The sequence below is a fragment of the Phocoena sinus genome, chromosome 6 (genome assembly GCF_008692025.1).
Source record: "Phocoena sinus isolate mPhoSin1 chromosome 6, mPhoSin1.pri, whole genome shotgun sequence".
NCBI lineage: Eukaryota > Metazoa > Chordata > Mammalia > Artiodactyla > Phocoenidae > Phocoena > Phocoena sinus.
In genome coordinates, this window is record NC_045768.1 from 50,558,670 (window position 1) to 50,580,783 (window position 22,114).

A 22,114-nucleotide genomic window follows, 5' to 3' on the forward strand; every position below is an offset into this window, starting at 1 on the left:
ATTCTTCCAGGACCTTGCCTCTCTCCAAGAAGAGGCAGATTCTATTTAGTCTCCCCTTGAACCTGAATGGGATTTGTGACTGCTTCAGTGAAGAGGATGTGGTAGAAATTATTCATGACTTGTGAGGCTAGGTCAGAAAAAGAGATATAACTTCCTCCTGGCTCCCTCTCTTGGAGCACTTGCCTTCAGAACTCTGCCGCCATGCTGTGAGGAAGTCCAAGCCAACTCTCACAGAGGAACCACGTGGGAAATTTGAAGTGGAGAAGAACTGAGGCTCCAGCCAACAGCCGACATCAACTGGCAGATGTGTGTGTGAATGAGCCCTCAGATGATTCCAGCCTCCAGCCTTCAAGGGCTCCACCTGAAGTCCCAGACATTGTGGAGCAGAGTCAGGCTGTCCCTGCTGCACCCTGTCCAAACTCCTAACCCACGGAATCCATGAGCATGATAAGTGGCTATTTCCACCACTCACTTTTTTTTCTGCGGTACGCGGGGCTCTCACTGCTGTGGCCTCTCCCGCTGCGGAGCACAGGCTCCGGACGCGCAGGCCCAGCGGCCACGGCTCACGGGCCCAGCCGCTCCGCGGCACGTGGGATCCTCCCGGACCGGGGCACGAACCCGTGTCCCCTACATCGGCAGGCGGACCCCCAACCACTGCGCCACCAGGGAAGCCCTCCACCACTTACTTTTAAGGTAATTTATTAGACAGCCAGAGTAACTAGGACAGCAAACCAAGCATAAAATGTGAAACCTTCTAAGGTCCTTACCTTGGCATCTGCAGGCTCCTACTCGTCCTATGTCACAGTAGCAATGCACCGAGACTGGAGGGGTAACCACAGGGAGGGTTCTGCTGCCACAGACAGCTCGGCCACGAGGGAGGCAAAGACATGAAAAATGGGAAGAGACCTGCAGAAGCATAAGAATAACTGGGGGGGCTTCCCTGGTGGCGCAGTGGTTGAGAATCCGCCTGCCAATGCAGGGGACACGGGTTTCAGCCCTGGTCCGGGAAGATCCCACATGCCGCGGGGCAACTAAGCCCGTGAGCCACAACTACTGAGCCTGCACTCTAGAGCCCGCGAGCCACAACTACTGAGACTGCGACTACTGAAGCAAGCCTGCGTGCCTAGAGCCCATGCTGCGCAACAAGAGAAGCCACCGCAATGAGAAGTCCGCGCACCGCACCGAAGAGTAGACCCCGCTCGCTGCAACTAGAGAAATCCCGCGCACAGCAACGAAGACCCAACACAGCCAAAAATAAATTTATTAAAAAAACAAAAAGAATCATTGAGAATTGACTGTACACTGTATAGAATGTAATTTACCCAACACTGACCATTTCTAACCCTGATGCTGTGTCTGCTAGAACTCTATTTGCGGAGCACAGGCTCCGGACGCGCAGGCTCCGGACGCGCAGGCTCAGTGGCCATGGCTCACGGGCCCAGCCGCTCCACGGCATGTGGGATCTTCCCGGACCGGGGCAGGAACCCGTGTCCCCTGCATCGGCAGGTGGACTCCCAACCACTGCGCCACCAGGGAAGCCCCACCTCCAGCTTTTTGGCTTCCTCCAAACCCTCTCTCCCATTCACACGCATCTACTCATTATTGCTTAGTTTGCTAAAAACAGAATTTGTGGAATTTAATGAGCTGAATACCCAATAGTGGTGGCACCATCAGCAATCCTCCCCCCAATAATCCCCAATCATCATAATCATTGCCATCATGATCTTTGTTATGACCAAATAATGCTTAATCTTATGAAAAGTATAACTCCAAACCACTTGAGTATATTCTGCTGTTTTTTACTCATCTGTAGCTATCTCACCCTGGGTCCCCCAAGCAGAACCCAAGACAAGGACCTATGTGCAGGTGGTCTATGTGGTAGGAGATCCCAGGGAGCCAGAGTGAAAGAGAGGGGAGAATAGACCTGCAAGGAGGAAAAACCAATAAAAGCAGACACCTTTGAAGTTGCTACTCTAGATCGTGGAGCGTGATTCCATGAGACTTCCTGAGAAGCATATGGAATTTCTCCACTGCAGGATAATATCAGCTAATATTTGCTGGGCACTGATTGTGCTACGTATTTCCAAACACAGTTTAATCACCACAACAACACCGTGAGGTGGGTTTTAATAATCCCCATTTTATGGATGACAAAGCTGAGGCTTAAAAATCTTAAAACTGCCCAAGGCCACAGAGCTAGGCAGAGGTGGAGCCCCACCCTCTAACTCTAAAATCTTTTGCCTCTTTAGAACCGCTTTTACTGTGCAAAGAGGGCAGACAGTTTCACTGGTCTCTCTCAGAAGCTCTTAGAAAATGCAAAATTATCTTTTTTGGCCTCAAATCAAAAGGCCTCTGAGGAAAAGGTCCCCAAGTGTACAACAGGAATTGTCTGGCACACTTACACCCAGGGCTCCCAGCTGCAAGGCGACCTGAGAAGGAACATTCTCTGAGAACTCTGATAAGCCTCTCCAGCCCATGTTATTTTTGTGATGGTGCAGCTGATAAGATTTCACAGAAACATGTGGACAGCAAACCACAGACCTAGGAAAACCTAGGAGCAAAGAACAAAGCTGAGTTTTAGGTCTTACGGAATCCCTGGCAGGAAGCAAGCAGAGCTCCTCGTGGCCCCATCGCTGTCGCCCTTCTTCATCAGTCACAGTCCTATTCTTAGTTTGAGGTATCTCAGTGGTCACCGAAGAGAACTCTCAACTGGCTGAATAATTCCAGTGGCTCAGAATAGCACATCTGAAGCCGGGAAGAGCGAGCCAGCAGGCACGCTGCTACATTGTTAAGTGAAACTGGGTGGGGAGGAGGGAGGTTCTGTGGACACTGAGAGCCAGGTCAAAGGGCCTTTCTTTTCACTCAGGGAAAAGGCCGGAATAGCCGGTTTTGTTGCAGAAACAATGCTTTAGGGGAGAAGAAGTAAATTCAAAGTAGAGAGCTAGTACACAAAGGCCAAAAAAAAGTCTTCATTCATTTAATGCCTTTTCTTCATTTTGCCAGATTTAAAATGTGGAATTAACTTTGTTGTCTTGCAGTTATAAAATCAATATATTTTCATTGTAAAAAACAAAACAAAAACACAGACATACAGTAAAGTATAAAAATGAAAGTAGGGACTTCCCTGGTGGTCCAGTGGTTAAGACTCCACGCTCCCAATGCACAGGGCCCGGGTTCAATCCCTGGTCAGGGAACTAGGTCCCTCATGCACAGCTAAGGGATCCCGCACAGAGCAACCAAGATCCCACGTGCCGCAACTAAGACCTGGGCAAAAAAAGTAAAAATAAAAAAAAGGAAAGTAAAAATCAGCAGTAATTCCATTATCCAAAGCTCAGAAATACAAACACTATTCACTTTATGGTGAGTTTTGCTGTTGTTTTTGTTGTACGTAAACAACTGGTATTTGCTACCCAGGACTTTCCCTCTTTCTCTGGGCAAAATCCGCCCAAATTCCTTTGGCACCTGTTCTCTCCCTCTAGTTCTCAGCCCGGTGGTTAGGGATTGCCTCACTCTCGGTTCCATTGTCCAGTCCTTAATGGCTTCAGCTCACCACTGTAGCCCATTTCCGTGGCCAGAGAATTTGGTTCAGCAGTGGTTATGTGACCCAAACCAGACCAACCCCAGTGAAGTGTGCGTCTTCTAGGACACTCAAACAAAGATTCTATGTTCTACTGGAAGTGAATGAGGAAACGTAGCCCCAGGGACCGTTGGCAGCTATCCTGGGATCATAAGAGAAGAAGCAACTCCACAGAATGCAGAAGAGAGAGACAGAAAGAAACCAGGCTCTCTGGGATGTCACTGAGCCCCTGGCAACCCTGCCTTTTCAGTTACAGGAATCAACTGACTTCATTATTAAATCAGCTTTGAGTTGGGTTTTCAGTTACTAGCAGCTGGGAAAGGATCCTAATCAATGTCAGTTTCTTTGGACTTCTTTCTGGCATACACACTGACCCTACTCCCACACATATGGCTTTATGGAAAAAACAGGGATTCGACTACCTTTTCAGGTCAAGAAATATAGGCCTACATAATAGTGATTTCTAATGTCCTTCTTGCCATGTAAAGCTCTACTTAAATGTCATCTCAGTCAGGCTTCCTCTGACCTACTTAAAGTAGCCCCATCCCTAATCACTTTTTATCACAACACCCTTTTCATTTTTATCATAGCACTTACACACCCCAGCTTAAAAAACTCTTTATCGGGCTTCCCTGGTGGCGCAGTGGTTGAGAGTCCGCCTGCCGATGTAGGGGATACGGGTTCGTGCCCTGGTCCGGGAAGATCCCACATGCCGCGGAGCGGCTGGGCCCGTCAGCCATGGCTGCTGAGCCTGTGCGTCCGGAGCCTGTGCTCCGCAGCGGGAGAGGCCACAACAGTGAGAGGTCCGCGTACCGCAAAAAAAAAAAAAAAAAACTCTTTATCTATTTATTCCAGGTCACCAACCCTTAAAATGTAAGGTCCATAAAAAAAGGCATATCTGTATCCCTAGATTTTACAATGATATTCTCACAGTGTATGTGCTCAATGGGTGCTTATTGAATAAATGACTGAATGCCTGAATAATACTTCATGTATATAACATAATTTATTTAAAGCAAGTTCCTATGTTGAATATTGAGGTTGTTTCCAAGTTTCTGCTCATAAAACAGCTATTCTTCATACATTTATTATTTTCTTAGTATAAATTCTTGAAGTAGAACTGCTGAGCAAAAGCAAACATGTTGAAGGGTCTTATGTATATTGCTATGTCGACCTGCAAAAAAAATGTGTACCAATTTATACTCCGATTTTAAAACACGAGACTCTAAGGCTCCACTTCCTTCCCCACAGATGAAAAATAGTAACTCTTTGTTGTATTATTTTTCATGCCGTTATTAGTGGAGTTGAATATTTTTTCATATCTTTATTAGCTATACGTATTGCTTTTTAAGGAAACTTTATCTTTTGCCCATTTTTCTATTGGGCTTTCAGCTTTCCTTACTGACTTGAAGGAAGGTTTTTAAAAAAAATAGGGACTCCACAGGCAGCGCAGCGGTTAAGAATCTGCCTGCCAATGCAGGGGACACGGGGTTGATCCCTGGTCTGGGACTATCCCACATGTCACGGAGCAACCAAGCCCATGCACCACAACTACTATAGCCACAACTACTGAGCCCACACGCCACAACTACTGAAGCCCACGTGCTCTAGGGCCCGCGTGTCGCAACTACTGAGACCGTGTGCTGCAACTACTGAAGCCAGTGTGCTTAGAGCCCGTGCTCCACAATAAGAGAAGCCACCACAATGAGAAGCCCGTGCACTGCAAAGAAGAGTAGCCCCGGCTTGCCACAACTAGAGAAAGCCCGTGCACAGCAACAAAGACCCAATGTAGCCAAAAACAAACAAATAAATAAATAAAATAGATTGAGAGCACTAACCCACACATTTATATTCTATCAATATCCAGACATCTATATCTGAGCCTTCAGACATTCTTTTGAGGTTAGAAAGTGCAATTTCTGGTCCTTTCCTTGTTGGTGAGCTTCTCAGGGAGGGAAATGATGGGATCCCAGGGTAAGTCTCAAAGACATGGTGGGCATGCCTATGGTAACAGGGAGCAGAGTGGATCAGTAGTCAGCAATCCGATCTGCAGAGATCTTGACGTGGGCTAGCTGATCATGGTGATGTAGATGGCTAGGCTTCAAAAGTCTTATTTGATTTGTATAAGCTGAAAAACTTTAGGTTTGGGAAGAGACTTGCATGAATCACAATGAAGAGGCATGGCCCCTCAGTCAATTTCCATTCACATACGAGCCTCCAAAATATTATGCTAAGTGAAAGAAGCCAGAAACAAAAGGTCACATATTGTATGATTCCATTTATATGAAACATTCAGAATAGCCAACTCTATAGAGACAGAAAGCAGACTCATGTTTGCCAGGGGCTCGGAGGCAGGATGTATGGGAAGTAACTGCTTAATGGTACAGGGTTTCCTTCTGGGGTGATGAAAATGCCTTGGAACTAGATAGGAGTGATGCTTGCCCAACACTGTGAATGTACTAAATGCCACTGAATTGTACACTTTAAAATAGTAAATGGTTAATTTCATATTATGTGAATTTTACCTCAGTTTAAAAAGAAGAACTTTTGCATCTAGGTTTCTTTGTTTTTGTTTTTTAAGGCTTACATCTGTTGAGCACCTACCATGTGCCAGGCCCTGTGCTAAGAAATTAGCTGTATTATAGCATGTAACCCTCACAATCAACCTCTTGAGATAGGTGCAATTTTTATGCTTAGTTTACAGATGAGGAAACTGAGGCTGTAACAAAGAGGTTATAAAACTAATCAATAGCTTTCAGAGAGGGATTCAAACACAGGTAGTCTGCTCAGGGGCCAACATCCTCAACCACTGTGCTTTGTGAATTCATTGCCTTCAGAGGAATTCTACTCCCTAGGCTTTGTCAAAAAAGCAAGGAAGTTGACATACATTGGTGGTAGGTTTGGGCTAATATTCTTGTAGTGCCTACCCTGGGCCAGTCACTTAGGTAGACTCCTCAATTAATTCTCACCACCACACTTTGCAGAAGGAACTACTTCAACCCTTATTTTGTACATGAGGAGCCTGAGGCTCAGGCAACTTACCCCAGGTCCCAGGACCAGTGAGGCACCACAGCCAGATCAGCTGAGACACCAGCCCTTGCTCTGAACTGAGGATGGATGCGACTAGCTCCAGCCCAGCCTCTGAGGTTCTCTCTCACAGGACCCTTTTCCTCTTTCAGCTCAATCATCTGTGCAGCAGATAAGAAAGTGACAAACAGGGAGAAGGCACTGCCTCTGCTCCCTATCCCACAGAAAGAACGTTACCATCCTTCTGTCCAGTTAGTACAAATGCACAAGGCTGGAGAGCTGGCTCCCATTCCCCTCTGTCACATCCATATCTATTAATAGGTAAGTATTGACTAAGTTAGGAAATGTTAATTCATCTAGGCCTGAAGAGGAATACAGGCCCAGGGACAAGTCCAGCAGCTGGGCCTAAAACCATTATCTAATCTCCTGTAATGCCCTGAACTACATTCTATTTCTACAGAGAAGTTTTCAGAATGCATTCCCCAGACCAGCTCCACAAATGTGACCTCTGCAATCATCCTGCTAACAAAGGTGGACAGCCATCCCTCTGAAATCCCATTTGGTCCTTATTCAGCAGAGCTTTGGGAGCTAATTTTCTAAGCAACAAAAATATATTTGTCACCTTCTCCCAAATCTCTATTTCTTATTCCAACACATTTCAACTATAGTAGACACAGAGAACAGGACCTTAAGAGCTATACTCATGAGTTCTTTCTAGAGCCAGGTGAAATTTCTGGCCCGTCTTGTAGAGTAAGTTACGAACCATGCCAGGGAGCAGCAGAGTTCCTTCTGCACGTTCAGAACGCTGGCATCCCTTGCAGTTGCATGGATGCTGCACACTCAGCATCCATGGTGGGGAAGGGATGCCGGGAAGAGGTAAGGGAGGGTTGCAGACTCAATGCCCTCTCACTTGTCATGAAGGTCATATTAGTAAATGAGCCTGGGTGGGTTCTATATGGGGCAGCAAACACCCAGCCCCCAGCCTATGGTTGCCATGCAAAGATGTGCGCCCAGAACTGCCACACCTACCATTTTTAAAAGGAAAGCCCCCAATCTGGACTTGTACCCGTAAAATCTGCTGATTTTTAAATTAAAAAAAAAAATTTCATCACCCTGTGCAGGCCAAACAAAACACGTTTATGAACTAGATTAGTTCCATAGCTTCTGGCAATTTGCAGAATTGGCTTCAAAGTGCTTTTTTTATTTCAATTGTAAATAGAAAACAATGCATGATCAACAAACTATTTTGAGACATCCTATAGAAGCGGACTCTAGAAGGAAAGACAGGAAGACTGGATTCACAAGCAGAAAACTTTGTTTTGAACCCAAACTATACATGTTTCTTATCAGCTGAAGGATTCTGAACAAGTTACACAACTAAGTTATAGATTACTTATAAAACTGGCATAGATAGCCACACCTGCCACTCTTACTATGCAGGGCTGTTGCAGAGAACAGATCAGATTATCCATTTAGGCATTTCTCAGGCAAATAAAGTAATTTGCAATGTAAACCTCTGAAAGGCAGAGCATAGTTCATATTCAGTACATAGTGCCTGTGTTTATCTGCACACAGAGACACTCAATAAATATTTTTCATTGACTTAGCTTACCGAAATTCCTGCTATAATCCAAATTTAGAGAGCTAATCTTTCTAAGGATCTACAAAATATTTTTGTGTGACTATGAAGCATAATAATTCACATAGTGACTGATGATGGCTAAAACTATTGAAAGTTCCCAGACAGGGTCAAATTACACGCTAATGTGTAGATTTTTGTCTGGTAGAGATGCAAATAATTTCTGCCTGGTGGGAAAGACAAAGGTTATCATTTCCTATCCTGTAGGATATTAACCAGTTTTTATTTAACTCTGAATTCTTATTCTAATATTGCTTAATTAATTGCTTATCTATAACTAGTTCCTCAGATGTTCTTTAAACCAGTCTTAATATCTTAATGGTTCCCTCATTAAGTAATGGGCTGAAAAAAATCTTTGACAAGGATTCATTTTATATTTGCATGAGAATCATAATTTTATCCTTTTGAAAACTACACATCGATATTAGCCTGTCTTTTGCTAGCCAAACTAAGTTCTTAATAATTTAAGAACTTAATTATAATTCTTAAGTTCTTAATAATTTTCCTCAACTTGTTTTACTAAAGTTCTCCAGTTTATATCAGAGCTATCAGTGTTGAAGTTTAAACTGGGCCACAATGTTAGAAAATCTTATGTCACTGACATGCTTTTGTGACAAAACACAGACACTGCATTTATTTCTCCCTTCATTCATTCATTCCAGTTTCCAACAAACATTTCTGTAATATATGCAAGACACTGAAAAGTATACATAGATGAATAACATACACACACACACACACTCCTTTTAAGGGAGTTTAGAAGTGAGTGGTGAGCAGTTCTGTACATTGATAACTAGAATATCAGAGAATATAGATGAAGGGCTATGGAAACTTATTGAAGGAGTCAGTGTTAAATTGGATTGGGGGCATCAGAGAAGGCCTGCCAGAGAATGGGATATATTAGCTGATTGGAAAAATCCTGGAAAAATGCCTAGGATTTTGAAAATCAGTGAAGAAAAGGGAAAGGTATTCCCAGCAGAACAAACAGCAGAGAATTCAAGAAATGCAGTGAGGACAAGTCCTTCTATGAAGTTGGAACATACATGACTTTGCAGGAGAAAGTTTCCTGAAAAAGGATTTGCGGGTCTATTGTTACAAAGCAAACTAACCCAAACTCAGTGGCTAAACACAAAGCTTGTGTAATATTTCTCATATATCTGCTGATCTAAGCTGGGGTCAGTTAGCATGTTTCTATTCCATATCCCTCCCACCCTGCCTGGGCCACAGCAGGTCGTCTGAGGAGTTCCCTGGAGGATGGCAGAGGCGCAGGACAGCAAGTCATATGGTCAATCCAAAGCCAAGGGGTGGGGAAATACATTCTGAGTCTTTAGAGGAAGGAATGGTAAAGTCACAAGGCAAAGAACATAGATACAGAGAAGGGTGAAGAACAGACTCGACAGGGACAAATAGTAGGAAAACCCGAATGCCATGATTAACGATTAAACTTTGTTGCTAAGAGACTAGATCTTAATTGTTCTCACCTCAAAAAAGAAATGATAATTATATGATAGAGGTGTTAGCTAACACCCAGATGGTAATTATATTGCAATATGTAAGTGTATCGAATCAACAAGTTATACACCATAAACTCGTGCAGTGTTGTATGCCAACTATATCTCAATAAAAAAATGAAAGAAGTAAACTTCGTTCTAGGCAAGGAGAAGTCATCACTGTTTTTTTAAGTAGCAGGGAGACATTCTCAGATCTATGTTAGAAAGATGATCATGCCTGTTGGCTAGTGGAGGATTAGAGAATTTACAACTAGCTGAACTAGGGTAGTGGCTGTGGGAAAAGGGACAGAGAGACAAATTAAAAATAGTTCTTACGTAGAATGAAGTAGGTCATCATTTGGATGAAGAGTAAGAAAATCAGACACCACTCAGATTTCTAAATTGATATGGGAAAACCACTGGGAATTAGACCACTAGCTACTTTTATTGAGCATTTATTTTGTGCCAGCTACTACTGCAAACATTTTATGCAGATCATTTAAGTGCCACATAAAACCCACGACACAGTGTTATAATTTTCTATCCCTATTCTATAAATGCAAAAACTGAGCCTTAAGATAGTTGAGTAACTTGCCCAAGGTTCTAAGCTAATACCTGACAAAACTGGGGTTTAAACATAAAACCATTTTGATTCCAGAATCTGAGTTCATAACCTCTATGGGCTGCCTCATCAGGATAGGGATAATGAGGGAACCAGCTCTGGGGGGAACTAACATTTGATTTGGGGAAGGGACTGGATTATTGACTTTATATCCTGGCCATCATAGTATTTTTGAGTAATAAAATGCCAGTTTATTTATTGGTATAAAACGTCATTTTGATATTTTAAAATGCCTGAAGTTTGAGTCATTTACATTTTGGCTCAAAGGTGCATTCATTTGGAAAGATTCAGAATCCATCCCTCCGCTCTTTCAAACCCTTCCAAAGTATCTTGCTATAATTCCCTCTTCCTGGGCTTCTAATGAGGTTTATGTGTATTCACCATTTGTTTCTCACAGATCCTTTGCTCCATCTATACTTACAGTAGTCTGTAATGGAGTTATTTTAGAATGGGGGGAGCAGAGAGGGGGAGGAGAGGGTTGTGGAAAGCAAAGAGAGCATTCAGTGGGGGATTTGGGAAGGAGGAGAAAGGGGGTTTGGGAAGTTTCTAGTCCAGCTCCAGCCCCCCCTCATTTTTTCTACTCCTCTCTTCTATCGTCCTCAGAGACAGATCTACTCTCATTAACTCAACACATCTCTCCCAGGATGATTTATATCAGTCAATATCTTTTCCCCAACCATCCTTCCTGGAGAGACTTAAGCTCAGAAGGACAGAGGAACCTGGACTCTGGCCCTCTCTGAGGTGGAACAGCATCTGAGGACAATGTAGAAGCAATGAAACCACATCTCACTTTTTACTGCACAAAATAAATACCAAAATACTATATTGTCGTTGCAACCAATAGTTTGGGGAATGTAGACTGTGCCAATTTTATACCTATGTACATATAGGCATGATTTAAATAAAAGGCAGGGGGCCTTCCCTGGTAGTCCAGTGGTTAAGACTCCACACTTCCACTGCAGGGGGCGCGGGTTCCACCCCTGGTTGGGGAGCCAAGATCCCACATGTCACGTGACATGGCCAAAAAAATAATAAAAAAAAATTAAAGTAAAATAGTAAAATACAAGGTAGGATTGCAATGGGTTGTATTTATCTCCCTATTTACTCACGTATATTTTAATTGCCATTGAGCCTTTTATTTTAAATCTCATTTCACTACTTATTATTTATTTAATTTTTAAAATAAATTTATTTATTTACTTATTTTTGGCTGAGTTGGGTCTTTGTTGCTGCACACGGGTTTTCTCTAGTTGCGGCGGGCGGGGGCTACTCTAGTTGTGGTGCACGGGCTTCTCATTGCAGTGGCTTCTCTTGTTGAGCACGGGCTCTAGGTGCGCAGGCTCAGTAGTTGTGGCTCGTGGGCTCTGGAGTGCAGGCTCAGTAGCTGTGGCGCACGGGCTTAGTTGCTCTGTGGCATGTGGGATCTTCCCAGACCAGGGCTAGAACCTGTGTCCCCTGCATTGGCAAGCAGACTCTATTATTTGAATCCTTTTTATTCATTTTGTTTCTCATAACTTTTTTTTTTTTTTTTTTTTTTGGCCGTGCCACACAACTTGCAGGATCTTAGTTCCCCAGCCAGGGATTGCACCCAGGCCATGGCAGTGAAAGTGCTGAGTCCTAACTACTGGACTGCCAGGGAATTCCGTTTTCTCTTAATTTTTAGAGCTTTTCTACTCATTAAAATTAAATTAACTCTTCTTTATTTAAAACAAAATACAAGTACATATATAATATATGCATTTGTGATTATATAAATATCATATAAAATCTATAAAGATGTGTAAATATATGTAATTTTCCTTCTTTTGATCCATTCAGTCATTCATTCATTTGTTCATTCATTCACTCATGCTTTAACACTGGACAAGAAGTACAGCTGCAGGGATGGCCTATAAGGATACCGACCGAGATGATTAATTTTGTGTCTACTTGGCTGAGCTACGGTGGCCAGATTATTTGGTCAAAGGTTATTCCGGATGTTTCTGTGCGTGTGTTTGGGTGAATGAGATTAACATTCAAATCAGTGGATTTTGAGTAAAGCAGACTGTCCTTCTTAATGTGGGCAGGCCTCATCCAGTCAGTTAAAGTCCTGAATATAGAACGACCGATCTTCCTTCCCCGAGCAAGAAGAATTCTGCCAGTAGGCCATCGCCTTTGCACTCAGACTACAAGTCTTCCTCGGCCTCTAGCCTGCAGATCTAGGATTTACCAAGCCTCCCTAGTGGTATAAGCCAATTCCTTAAAATAAATCTCTATTTGAACACACACATCCTGCTGGTTGTGTTTCTCTGGAGAACCCTAATACAGGTACACAGGCTTTCCCGCTCCACTCTCCCTAGCGGATAGTTCCCTTGTTCTACTCATGTTCTCCAAGCCCATTCTAAGACACTAGACAGAAAAAATCCCTCGCCTTGGAGGGCTCAGTAGATTCACAGCCCAGTCATCATCACCTTACAAGCAGTCAGGGCTCCTCAGGATTTGTACCGCTGCATGCTCCAGCCTGTCAACCGCCTGCCTCTGCATTTCTCCGCATTTCTTTGCCTGAAGATGGGGGGAGGGGTAAGGAGAAGGAGCAGGGTCAGGACACCCTCTCCCTCATCAATATTTACAGTAGCCAGGGCATGGAAGCAACCTAAGTGTCCATCGACAGACGAATGGATAAAGAAGATGTGGCACATATATACAATGGAATACTACTCGGCTATAAAAAGAAACGAAATAGAGTTATTTGTAGCGAGGTGGATGGACCTAGAGTCTGTCATACAGAGTGAAGTAAGTCAGAAAGAGAAAAACAAATACCGTGTGCTAACACATATATATGGAATCTGAAAAAAAAAAAAAAAAAGGTTACAAAGAACCTAGAGGCAAGACGGGAATAAAGACGCAGACCTACTAGAGAATGGACTTGAGGACATGGGGAGGGGGAAGGGTAAACTGGGACGAAGTGAGAGAGTGGCATGGACATATATACACTACCAAATGTAAAACCAATAGCTAGCGGGAAGCAGCCGCATAGCACAGGGAGATCAGCTCGGTGCTTTGTGACCACCTAGAGGGGTGGGATAGGGAGGGTGGGAGGGAGGGAGATGCAACAGGGAAGAGATATGGGAATATATGTGTATGTATAACTGATTCACTTTGTTATAAAGCAGAAACACACCATTGTAAAGCAATTATACTCCAGTAAAGATGTTAAAAAAAAAAAAAAGCAAGCATACTTGCACTAAGCTGCCCTCAGTCAAAGTCTGAAGCCAGCTGGTGAACAAACAGCACAGCCCCTGCCCCCAACTTGGGTGGGAAAACTCTGAGGCACGTGTTTCATACCATTGACTAGCATTTCTTGGGGGTATTGAGTTCTGGTCTCCCATTGTAGAGTTTCCTTGTATTTCCCAAACCAACTACTTGAACTCAAAACCTGATCTTGGGGTCTGCTTCCCAAATTACCATCTCCCCCAGCCTCCACCCCGCAACTACTGCTGTTTCCTACACCAGACAAAAGCACGGTTGACAGAAGCAGTAAACTGAGGGATGGATAGAAGGTTATGCTGCACTTCTCTAACCAGCAGAGGCTGAACACGCTGCTCATGAAGCAGGACTACCATGCAGACTCGGGAAGTCTCAGGTTGGAGGGTACAAGGTGCCCCAAAGAGACCTGCTGAGGGTACAAAACTTTACGTAAGTCCCCCGTTTTATCCTACAAATTTGTGTGAGGTTTGCACTCTGCTGCACCATCTACCCTGTGTTTTAAACACCCACCACCCACTCTGAGTACAATGGATTTTGCAGAAAGATGGATAACGCATTTTCCTTGGGGCTTCATGCATGTCATGCTGCTATTTGAGAGGGAATGGCCCTGAATGCTCTAGAATTGCTCTCTGGATTAGATCAGAAGTCAGAGTGATGCTTCCACACCGCAGTTTTAGGTGCTTTCTCCAGAACATTTACTGAATGGCCCTCAGAATCACGCTACAGCCCTACAAAGAAAAACACAGTAAGAAATGGACCTCCAAAATCCTCCTTGCAAGTGTGGTCATGATTGCATGAGGCAAAATGAGACCCCACAGAATAAAAAGAATGGGGGAGGCGAGAGAATTCTGGGACAACTCCCCCCCTTCCTGCATGTAGAGTGAACACTGTGCCCCCTCCTCCTGCTTGTCCTTCCTATTCTGACATTCTTCCCTTTCCTCATTTGCCTGGCACCATTTTTTCTTCCTTATACTCCACATATATTGTAGGCAGCCTTAAATCCTCCCTAGGACAAAGCTGAAAATGAACTAAAAAGGTGTGGGGCAGACACTGGTGGTCCACTGGGCACCACTGGGACATTCTAGGGAACAGAGGTCCTTCCTTCCTGCCTGCACCACCTAACGCATCACAAAAAAGTGCTGGAGCCAGATGACAGCCCAGCTCCTGATCAAAAGCCTCCTCTCCTCCCTTCCTTGAGTTTGCAAAAAGGCTCATTCCTGTATTTGAAGAACACAAGCAAACTAAACCATCATATATTTAACCTGCTTTTTTTTTTCCACCCACAAAAGGTGGCTTTTATTTATGAAATATGCAGATCTGAGTCAGTGCCTTGAAGTCTGCTCAATTCAAGGTACTGCACTGAATGGTATATAAATTACAGCACCAAACTGACAATACAACCAAGGATAAAGTTGTAATGTAACTCAGTTATGAATAAGCTGAATTACCAACTCTGCTAAACACACGCTTATCATCTTTGTGTGAATTCTTATTACAAAAAGCCCTTAATGGAACCAAGACTCTTCTCCTTTCCTAAATTCAGGGTACTTTTGATTCACACAAACCTCAATTCCTTGTCTGTTTTTTTAAAATGCTAAACATATTTTAGCCTTTAAGAGTGAATGCGGGAGTATAAACGGATGCAACTTTTCTAGGAAGCAATTCGGCAGTAAATATCAAGAGTCTTAAAAATGTTCCTCTGCTTTTACTCAGTAATTCCATTTCTGAGTACCTACCTAAAGAAGAGGACTGGAATGCTGATCATTGATATACAAAAATGGATTATATATAAAATGGTGCATCTCCTGTAAAAAGAAGCAAAAAATAGGAAATAATCGAAACGGCCAACACTAGGAGATCTACTTATGCAGCAGTGGTCACGGCATGTATTATTATTCTGCAGTTATTAGCAATGGTGTTGCGTGAGTTTTACCTACCTGAAACGTTCAAACGAAAAAGGAGGAAAGAGAACTGCACAGTGTACACCCAGCTATTACACACATGGACATCCACAAATATATAATTGGAGGAAATGCACCAAAATTATCTGAGGGATGGGGCTATAAGTAATTTTTATTTTCTTTTTCATATGTCTCTATTTTCCGATGTTCAGCGATGAGCATGTCCTCACTTTTATGATCAGTAATTGAAATAAAAGCTGCCCTCCAAAGTAGGAAGTAGTGTAGAAATCCACCACAAAGCACCTTGATTACAATGTCCTCCTTTTTATTAAATTATAAAACTGACTGCAGTCAATACACACAATTTTGGGAATGTGTTTTTCTCAAGTATCTGCTTTCGTGGAACACATGGTTTTAAACAGACAGACAAAAATACTTCTATACCAACTTCTTGGACTTCAAGCTATTTAGCACTACCAAGTATAGCTATTATATATACAGTCAGAATTTACGGAAAATATTACAAAGACAAATGTCTTGAAAAGATGACACGGTGCAGAGAAAACCATAGCTCTTAAACTGGTATAAAAATTTAATCAAAATGTTTTAGTCCATTATGGCTTTGCATAAAGCTTCAAAAGAAGAAAATTTAAGACACTTCTCATCAAAGGCACTTACATAGTTGTAATAAACTACTTCTTTGAATTCAGTTTGAGTCACATAGTATTTTTATTTATTTTTTTCACATTCTGTCTCTCATTGAAACGGTCCTGGAAGGCAGCTATTAATGAGGAAAAATAGTTATCATTTCTTAATATGTATGTTAAAAATACGCAAACAGAATTAATACAGATTTTGGTCCACTGAAGCAGGTAACAGTATCAGATGGTAGTGTTTCTCTTAATTCTGAGCCAAAAGCCATAAGCTCCCCAGGCTCAGTCCCCTGGGCTCCCCAGGAAGTGCCCCTACATCTCCATAGTACATGAAAGCTGCAAAGAACCATCCTCCCACGGCTGGTGGGAATGCTGCTCTGAGGGGGCGGCAGCGGGGCACACAAGAGTCAATCCTTGGGCATCTATAATTCCGTGTCCCGGTATCGGGAAGGCTGGCCGTAATAATTGCGTTTTGAGTGTTCCGACAGCTGCTGTCGGTATTCTTCCTCCTCGGCGTCACTGCCATAACTTCCTCTGGGATCCTGATAAAGTCTGGCAGGACCTTTCTGTGGCTCGGGGGGCCTGGAACTAACAAAGTGAAAGGGTTACATGAAGCCGAAATCTCGGGCCTCCCTGCCCGTGATGCATGCAGTGGTCAACTGCCCAGGATGGCTGGCTCACCTGAGTCACACTCTGCTGACAAGCCAGGGCACTCCTGGCCTGGCTCCAGGTTCCCAGAGTGGTAGGAGTGAGGACGGGAATAACAAGGCCAATGCCCACTTGAGCAGCGAGTGGGGAAGCTGGTCACGTGCTCCCTGACCTAAGAACTCTCCAGCCGGATGTGGGTGCCTTCTTAAGCTCACTGGCTAAAAGCTCACAAGCAGAGCAAGTTCTTTGCCAGTTTCAGTCAGTTATACCAAATCCCCTCTGTTTCCAGGGGCCACTTGGTAGGCTGTGCCACAGTTCAACTGGCAAAGAAGAAATCTGTCTCTAGTTTTCTGTTGCGCGTTAAAACTAGACTCCAGTTTCCAGTCAGAATGGCTGCAAGAAAATGTGATTTTTTTTCTTTTGTTTCCTATTCTCAGAAGCAGGAAATGATCCAGCTTAAAACCTCAACAGGAAGACACTGTGATAATTACTAGTGCTTACGTAGCACTTTCAACATAAAGCATCTTACCAACACCGGTCGATTGATGTCACCTTCCCTTCAGACCACAGCTCAGAACAAGTGGCCTGACTTTGCTAGGTGACGCAAAGGAATTAAGGAGCTTGGCTAAGAGCTCGAAAATATTAGCAATGAAACAACTGGCATCTAAGCCCCAGGAAGTTTGCTCATGTGCTATCCGAACATAATTTAACACACCTGTGCTCCAATGGGTCTAATGGGACTGACTTGGAATGTCAATGATTACACTGTGTCAGTTCTAGCACACAATCAACACTACCATAAAATTTTGACTCTATGATCTTTACAATTAATTTGACTGAATAAGCCAACAGTTGACCAGGAAAAAAAAACAACCTTCTTGTTACTTTGAAATGTAGGTGAAAGAAATTCATTCTTAGGCATCCGAGTCCTAGACAAGCCCCTTTTTTAGACCTATACCTTCCGAGCAGCTCTTACCTTGTGTACTGCGGTGGGCCGGGCTCCGGCTTGGGTGTTTTCATTGGAACTGCATAGATATCAGGATGCTTCTGAGCAATTTCAATCTGTGGTGATTAAGAAAAAAAAGAGGGAAGGGACGAATGACTAGACAGTCAGCTCGCTCATTCCCTGCTGGTTCCATTTTCCAATCCCATTTCAAGGAGAAGAGGAAAAAGAGAAGCAAATCTCTAGCTTCTAGGGTTGTACGTGATGCCTAGTGGTATATGTCAAATAGGAAAAATGTTTAAAACTAATGAAATTCTGCCGCATGCTACAATATGGTTGAACCTTCAGGACACTATGCTATGGGAAATAGGCCAGTCACAAAAAGACAGATACTGTATGATTCCACTTATATGAAGCTCCTAAGCTGTCAAATTCATGGAGACAGACAGTAGAAGGCTGGTTAAGGGACTGGGGAAGGAGGTGGTGGGGGTCATTAATATTGACATATACAGAGCTTCAGCTGGGGAGGATGACAAAATTCTGGAGACGAATGGTGGAGGTAGTTCACAGCAATGTGAGTACACTGAATGCCCCTGAACACTTACAAACGGTTAAAATGGTAAGTTTTATGTATACTTTACCACCAAAAAAAAAAGAAAGAAAAGAAAAAAGAGGTCTCTTGCCTTCTGAGATGGCCCACACTCTGTGGAGTGTGTTTCTCCCAGGGCCACTCTTGCCTGTTGAGACGAACAGTGTCCTGTCTATGGAATGTGTACCTCTAAATAAATCCACTTCTTATCTATCACTTTATCTCTCACTGAATTCTTTCTGAGATGAGACACAAAGAACCTGAGCTTCGCTTGGTGCTTTGTGACCACCTCGAGGGGTGGGATAGGGAGGGTGGGAGGGAGATGCAAGAGGGAGGAGATACGGGGATGTATGTATATGTATACCTGATTCACTTTGTCATACAGCAGATACTAACACACCATTGTAAAGCAATTATACTCCAATAAAGATGTTTTAAAAAAAAATGAGCTTCAGTAAGTCCTGACACCAGGAACTAAGGCCCCCAGCCAGGTGGAGGATGGAACGATGACGTTGACCCTCCTGACTTCAATCGGCTAAAGCTTGGACTCTGTCAAGCTCTGCCCCAATTCTATGCTGAATTCTCTACTCAAGCCCCCTGATGAATATGCACGTACCCTTTGTTTAAAACCTCCCCAGTTTTGCAGTTTGGGAGACGCTACTTTGGGAAAAGATCCCCAGTGTTCTCTTTACTTACGGTGAGTAATAAATGCTTCCTTCTCCTGCCTCCGCCACCAAAAAAACAAAAAAGAAAATCAGAAAAAGGCTCAGAAGCACTGCCATTGTTGTGACAAACTTAAATGAAAAAAACTCCCATAACCACTGGGCAGAATATGCTTAAATTCTTCTCTGGCTTCTGAAAGGCTTTTGTGCACATGGCACAAAAATTCAAACAGTATCAAAAAGGACAATCTACGGGCCTTTCAATTTTAGCACCCAAGGTGTGCAGAGTTTCTATGGCAAATCTGGGAGCAAATTAAAACTCAGTTACCAACTGTTTTAACAAAAAACAATTTCAAAGAGGCCATTAATTCTCTCTTGTCACACTTCCCCATTCTAGAACCTGATAAAAAGTTCTGAAGTATGAAGGGCAGAATCCTATTCGCCTACAATGTTAGGTTTTCTTGACTGGAAGAAAAAGGGATGCGCTGATAGCTGGCCACCTGGAAATGACACACATACAGGATGTGCCTTTGTATCACGCGTGTGAACATCCTTTCATGTTTGTGGCAGGGGCAAAAGGACTGCAAATCATTATACTGCAATGAAACTTCTTTAAAATTCTTACTGATGACACACTAAGATGACCTAGTGGTTGAAAAAGAAATTACCCTTGCATTCTGTGCTTCTTGGAGCTCTTGCATTCTCTGTAATCTCGCCTTGTGATCCATCTTCTCAAATATTTTTACTTTGCCCAGGACAGACTTGGGGGCGCTGTCCTGCTCCTCACTGCTTTCTCCCACCTCCTCACTCTCTGGGGGAGGGACGGGAGTGGACGGCTTCAGTATAGGCCGTCCAAAGGCGGGTTTTGCTGCAATAGGAGGTGGACATCCTTTGGTAGATGTCCCGGGAATTTCATTACCGGCAACAGCTGAGGGGTTTGACTTGTATTCATAGGATCTAGAGAAGTCAAAGGATTCTTCTTTGTTTTGGGTTTTGGCCTGCAGAGAGCAATGACATAGTTTTAACCGTGAGCTTTCGGTTTATTTTCAAATCTCTATTAGTGATTTAATACACTCCATTTCCTGATCAGTTTCCAAAGGTGGTCAACAAATTCCATTCCGACAAGGAATCAAATACGGCAAGGCACACGGCCACTGATCTGGCATCCGGAGCCCTACCTCACTCCCTACAGAAGAGAATTAAGTGCTCAGGAAAGCAAGGGGGTGCTGGGGACGTGCTAGGAGGCCCGCAAGTGCTAGAGGTGGATCAGACCTCACTTTGTACTAGAGGAGATCAGAATTTTGGAGAAGACCTCAGAACAAGTCAGGCTTCAGGATGCAATAGTGGCTCCCGAGTTCACACCACGTGGAGGGTGCGTGCCCCGGCCCGGAGGTCCAGCCAGAGGTGCAGGAGACTGGGGTGGGGAGGGAGCCTATCACGCTGATAGCCACTTTTTCTTCATACTTCCATCCTAGGCCTGCTTGTCAATTTTCACTGTTCTATTTTAGGAGGTCACCAATTACTTCTGAAAGCCCAATCAATTATTACTTTCTTCTTATCTAAAGTATTGAGTTAGAGAGAGAAATTTTATTGGGTTATAAGGAAAAGCCTAGAGTCATAGCTTTGATTCAGAGAGGGGTAAACCATCGTATGACATATGCCCATGTGTCCTCGCACTGATTCTGTTCTGGACAATGGTTTATTTAAAAAATAAATTAAATGGTCCTCATAATGAGACGCATTGTCAACAATGGTGGTGATTGTTTTCTTTAGCAAGTCACCAGGAAGGATTTTTCAGGTGCATCTAAATCAGATCGTGGGCAGAAAAATTTAATTGGACAGAAGAAGAAAAACAGATTCTAAGACAGGTGATTCTGGGCATGCAGTATTTATCAAACTTTTATTCTTTCTACATAAATAAACAAATAAACCAAAACAAAAGGAATCAAACACTAATAGTCCTAAAATTATATGTTCTTCTAAAACTGCCTTCCCACTCTATTATTTCACCTTTTCCTAATTTTTGGTTTCACCCAAAAGGCCAAAAGATAGGCTCTAATAGAGAACCTGGTAAGTCAAAAACATAATCCAATACCATATTACTGTGTGTGCTCCTCCCTGGCTATGCGAGGAGCTCCAGGGGCATATGCTTCCTTCTCCTTCCCATCCTGGGCTTCCCAGCCACGTACCTGGGGCGGCTCTGGCTTGAACGCCGGGGGCGGGCTATTGTCCCTAAGTTGATCTCTGCTAGCAGCCCTCCTCATCTGAGCTCCTGGCTCTGGGCTAGGTTTCCTTATGCTCTACAAGACATAAAGGTTCATTCATAACAAGAACATCCCAGCAGAAAGAAGAGAGCACTGGTCTGCTTTGCTGGAGTTCTTCAAACTTGTGGGAATTCAGACGTTAAGGTTCATAACTTGCATAAGTTGAGCTACTGACCCAGTGCTTCTTTACTGAAAAGGCAGGTACCAGGCATATTCTCCCATTAGCAAGTGCTTAAGATACATTTTTCCAAAACTAGCTGCATCTCTCCCTTTAAAGTACGAAAACAAAAGGTCTTCCTAAAGTCTAAAATCTCTTTTGTCACTAACAGCTGTTAACATGTTAAAGCATTAGCTCATTAGCTGTATCTGCAGACATTCATGAGTTAATTTATTCTTTACCACTTGTCCAGCAGTATATACTAATTTGTCATGGTGAGTTGCTCCTCCTTTCAACTTGTATTTTTGGTACTTATACTTCGTAAAGATAAAAACCATTCATTGAAATGAGCTAAACTGCTAAAGAGAAGTCCACAGTAATAATTATCCAAATATATGGAGCGTCTTGTCTACAAAGATAATTATCCCAATGTTCTCTGAGGTGTAACTAATAATCGCTCTGATCCTTAGTGCTGGCAATGTGATTCCTAGGATCACAGAAGCTGTCTATTCGCTGGTCAGTGGATGCATAGTACATGAGATCAGACATATAATTAATCAGCGAACTCAATTAAAAAATTGAAATACGAGAGAGAAGGAAACTGATGGGGAAACAGGAGTTTTTGCAAGATTAGAAAGGTTAAAGGTAGGGTGGAGAAGAAAAAGCACGGATACCTAAGAGTACAGAGAGAGACCT

The 22,114-nt window shown here is 43.2% G+C and overlaps 1 protein-coding gene across 4 annotated transcripts in view; it reads right to left on the bottom strand.

The window, feature by feature from the left end:
* Nucleotides 1–15,806: 15,806 nt before the first annotated feature.
* The window catches only part of TJP2 (tight junction protein 2), a 138,064-nt gene continuing 131,756 nt past the window's right edge, over nucleotides 15,807–22,114 (bottom strand). For 2 of the 4 annotated variants that reach the window (XM_032635388.1, XM_032635387.1), the window contains exons 21-24: nucleotides 21,187–21,297; nucleotides 19,666–19,995; nucleotides 17,780–17,865; nucleotides 15,807–16,743 (exon numbers count right to left, since the gene is read on the bottom strand). In XM_032635388.1, coding sequence (XP_032491279.1) covers nucleotides 16,578–16,743; nucleotides 17,780–17,865; nucleotides 19,666–19,995; nucleotides 21,187–21,297 — 693 coding nt within the window. In that variant the 3' untranslated portion in view covers nucleotides 15,807–16,577. The remainder of the gene's footprint in view (nucleotides 16,744–17,779; nucleotides 17,866–19,665; nucleotides 19,996–21,186; nucleotides 21,298–22,114) is intronic. The other 2 variants (XM_032635390.1, XM_032635389.1) reach the window with 1 other exon arrangement.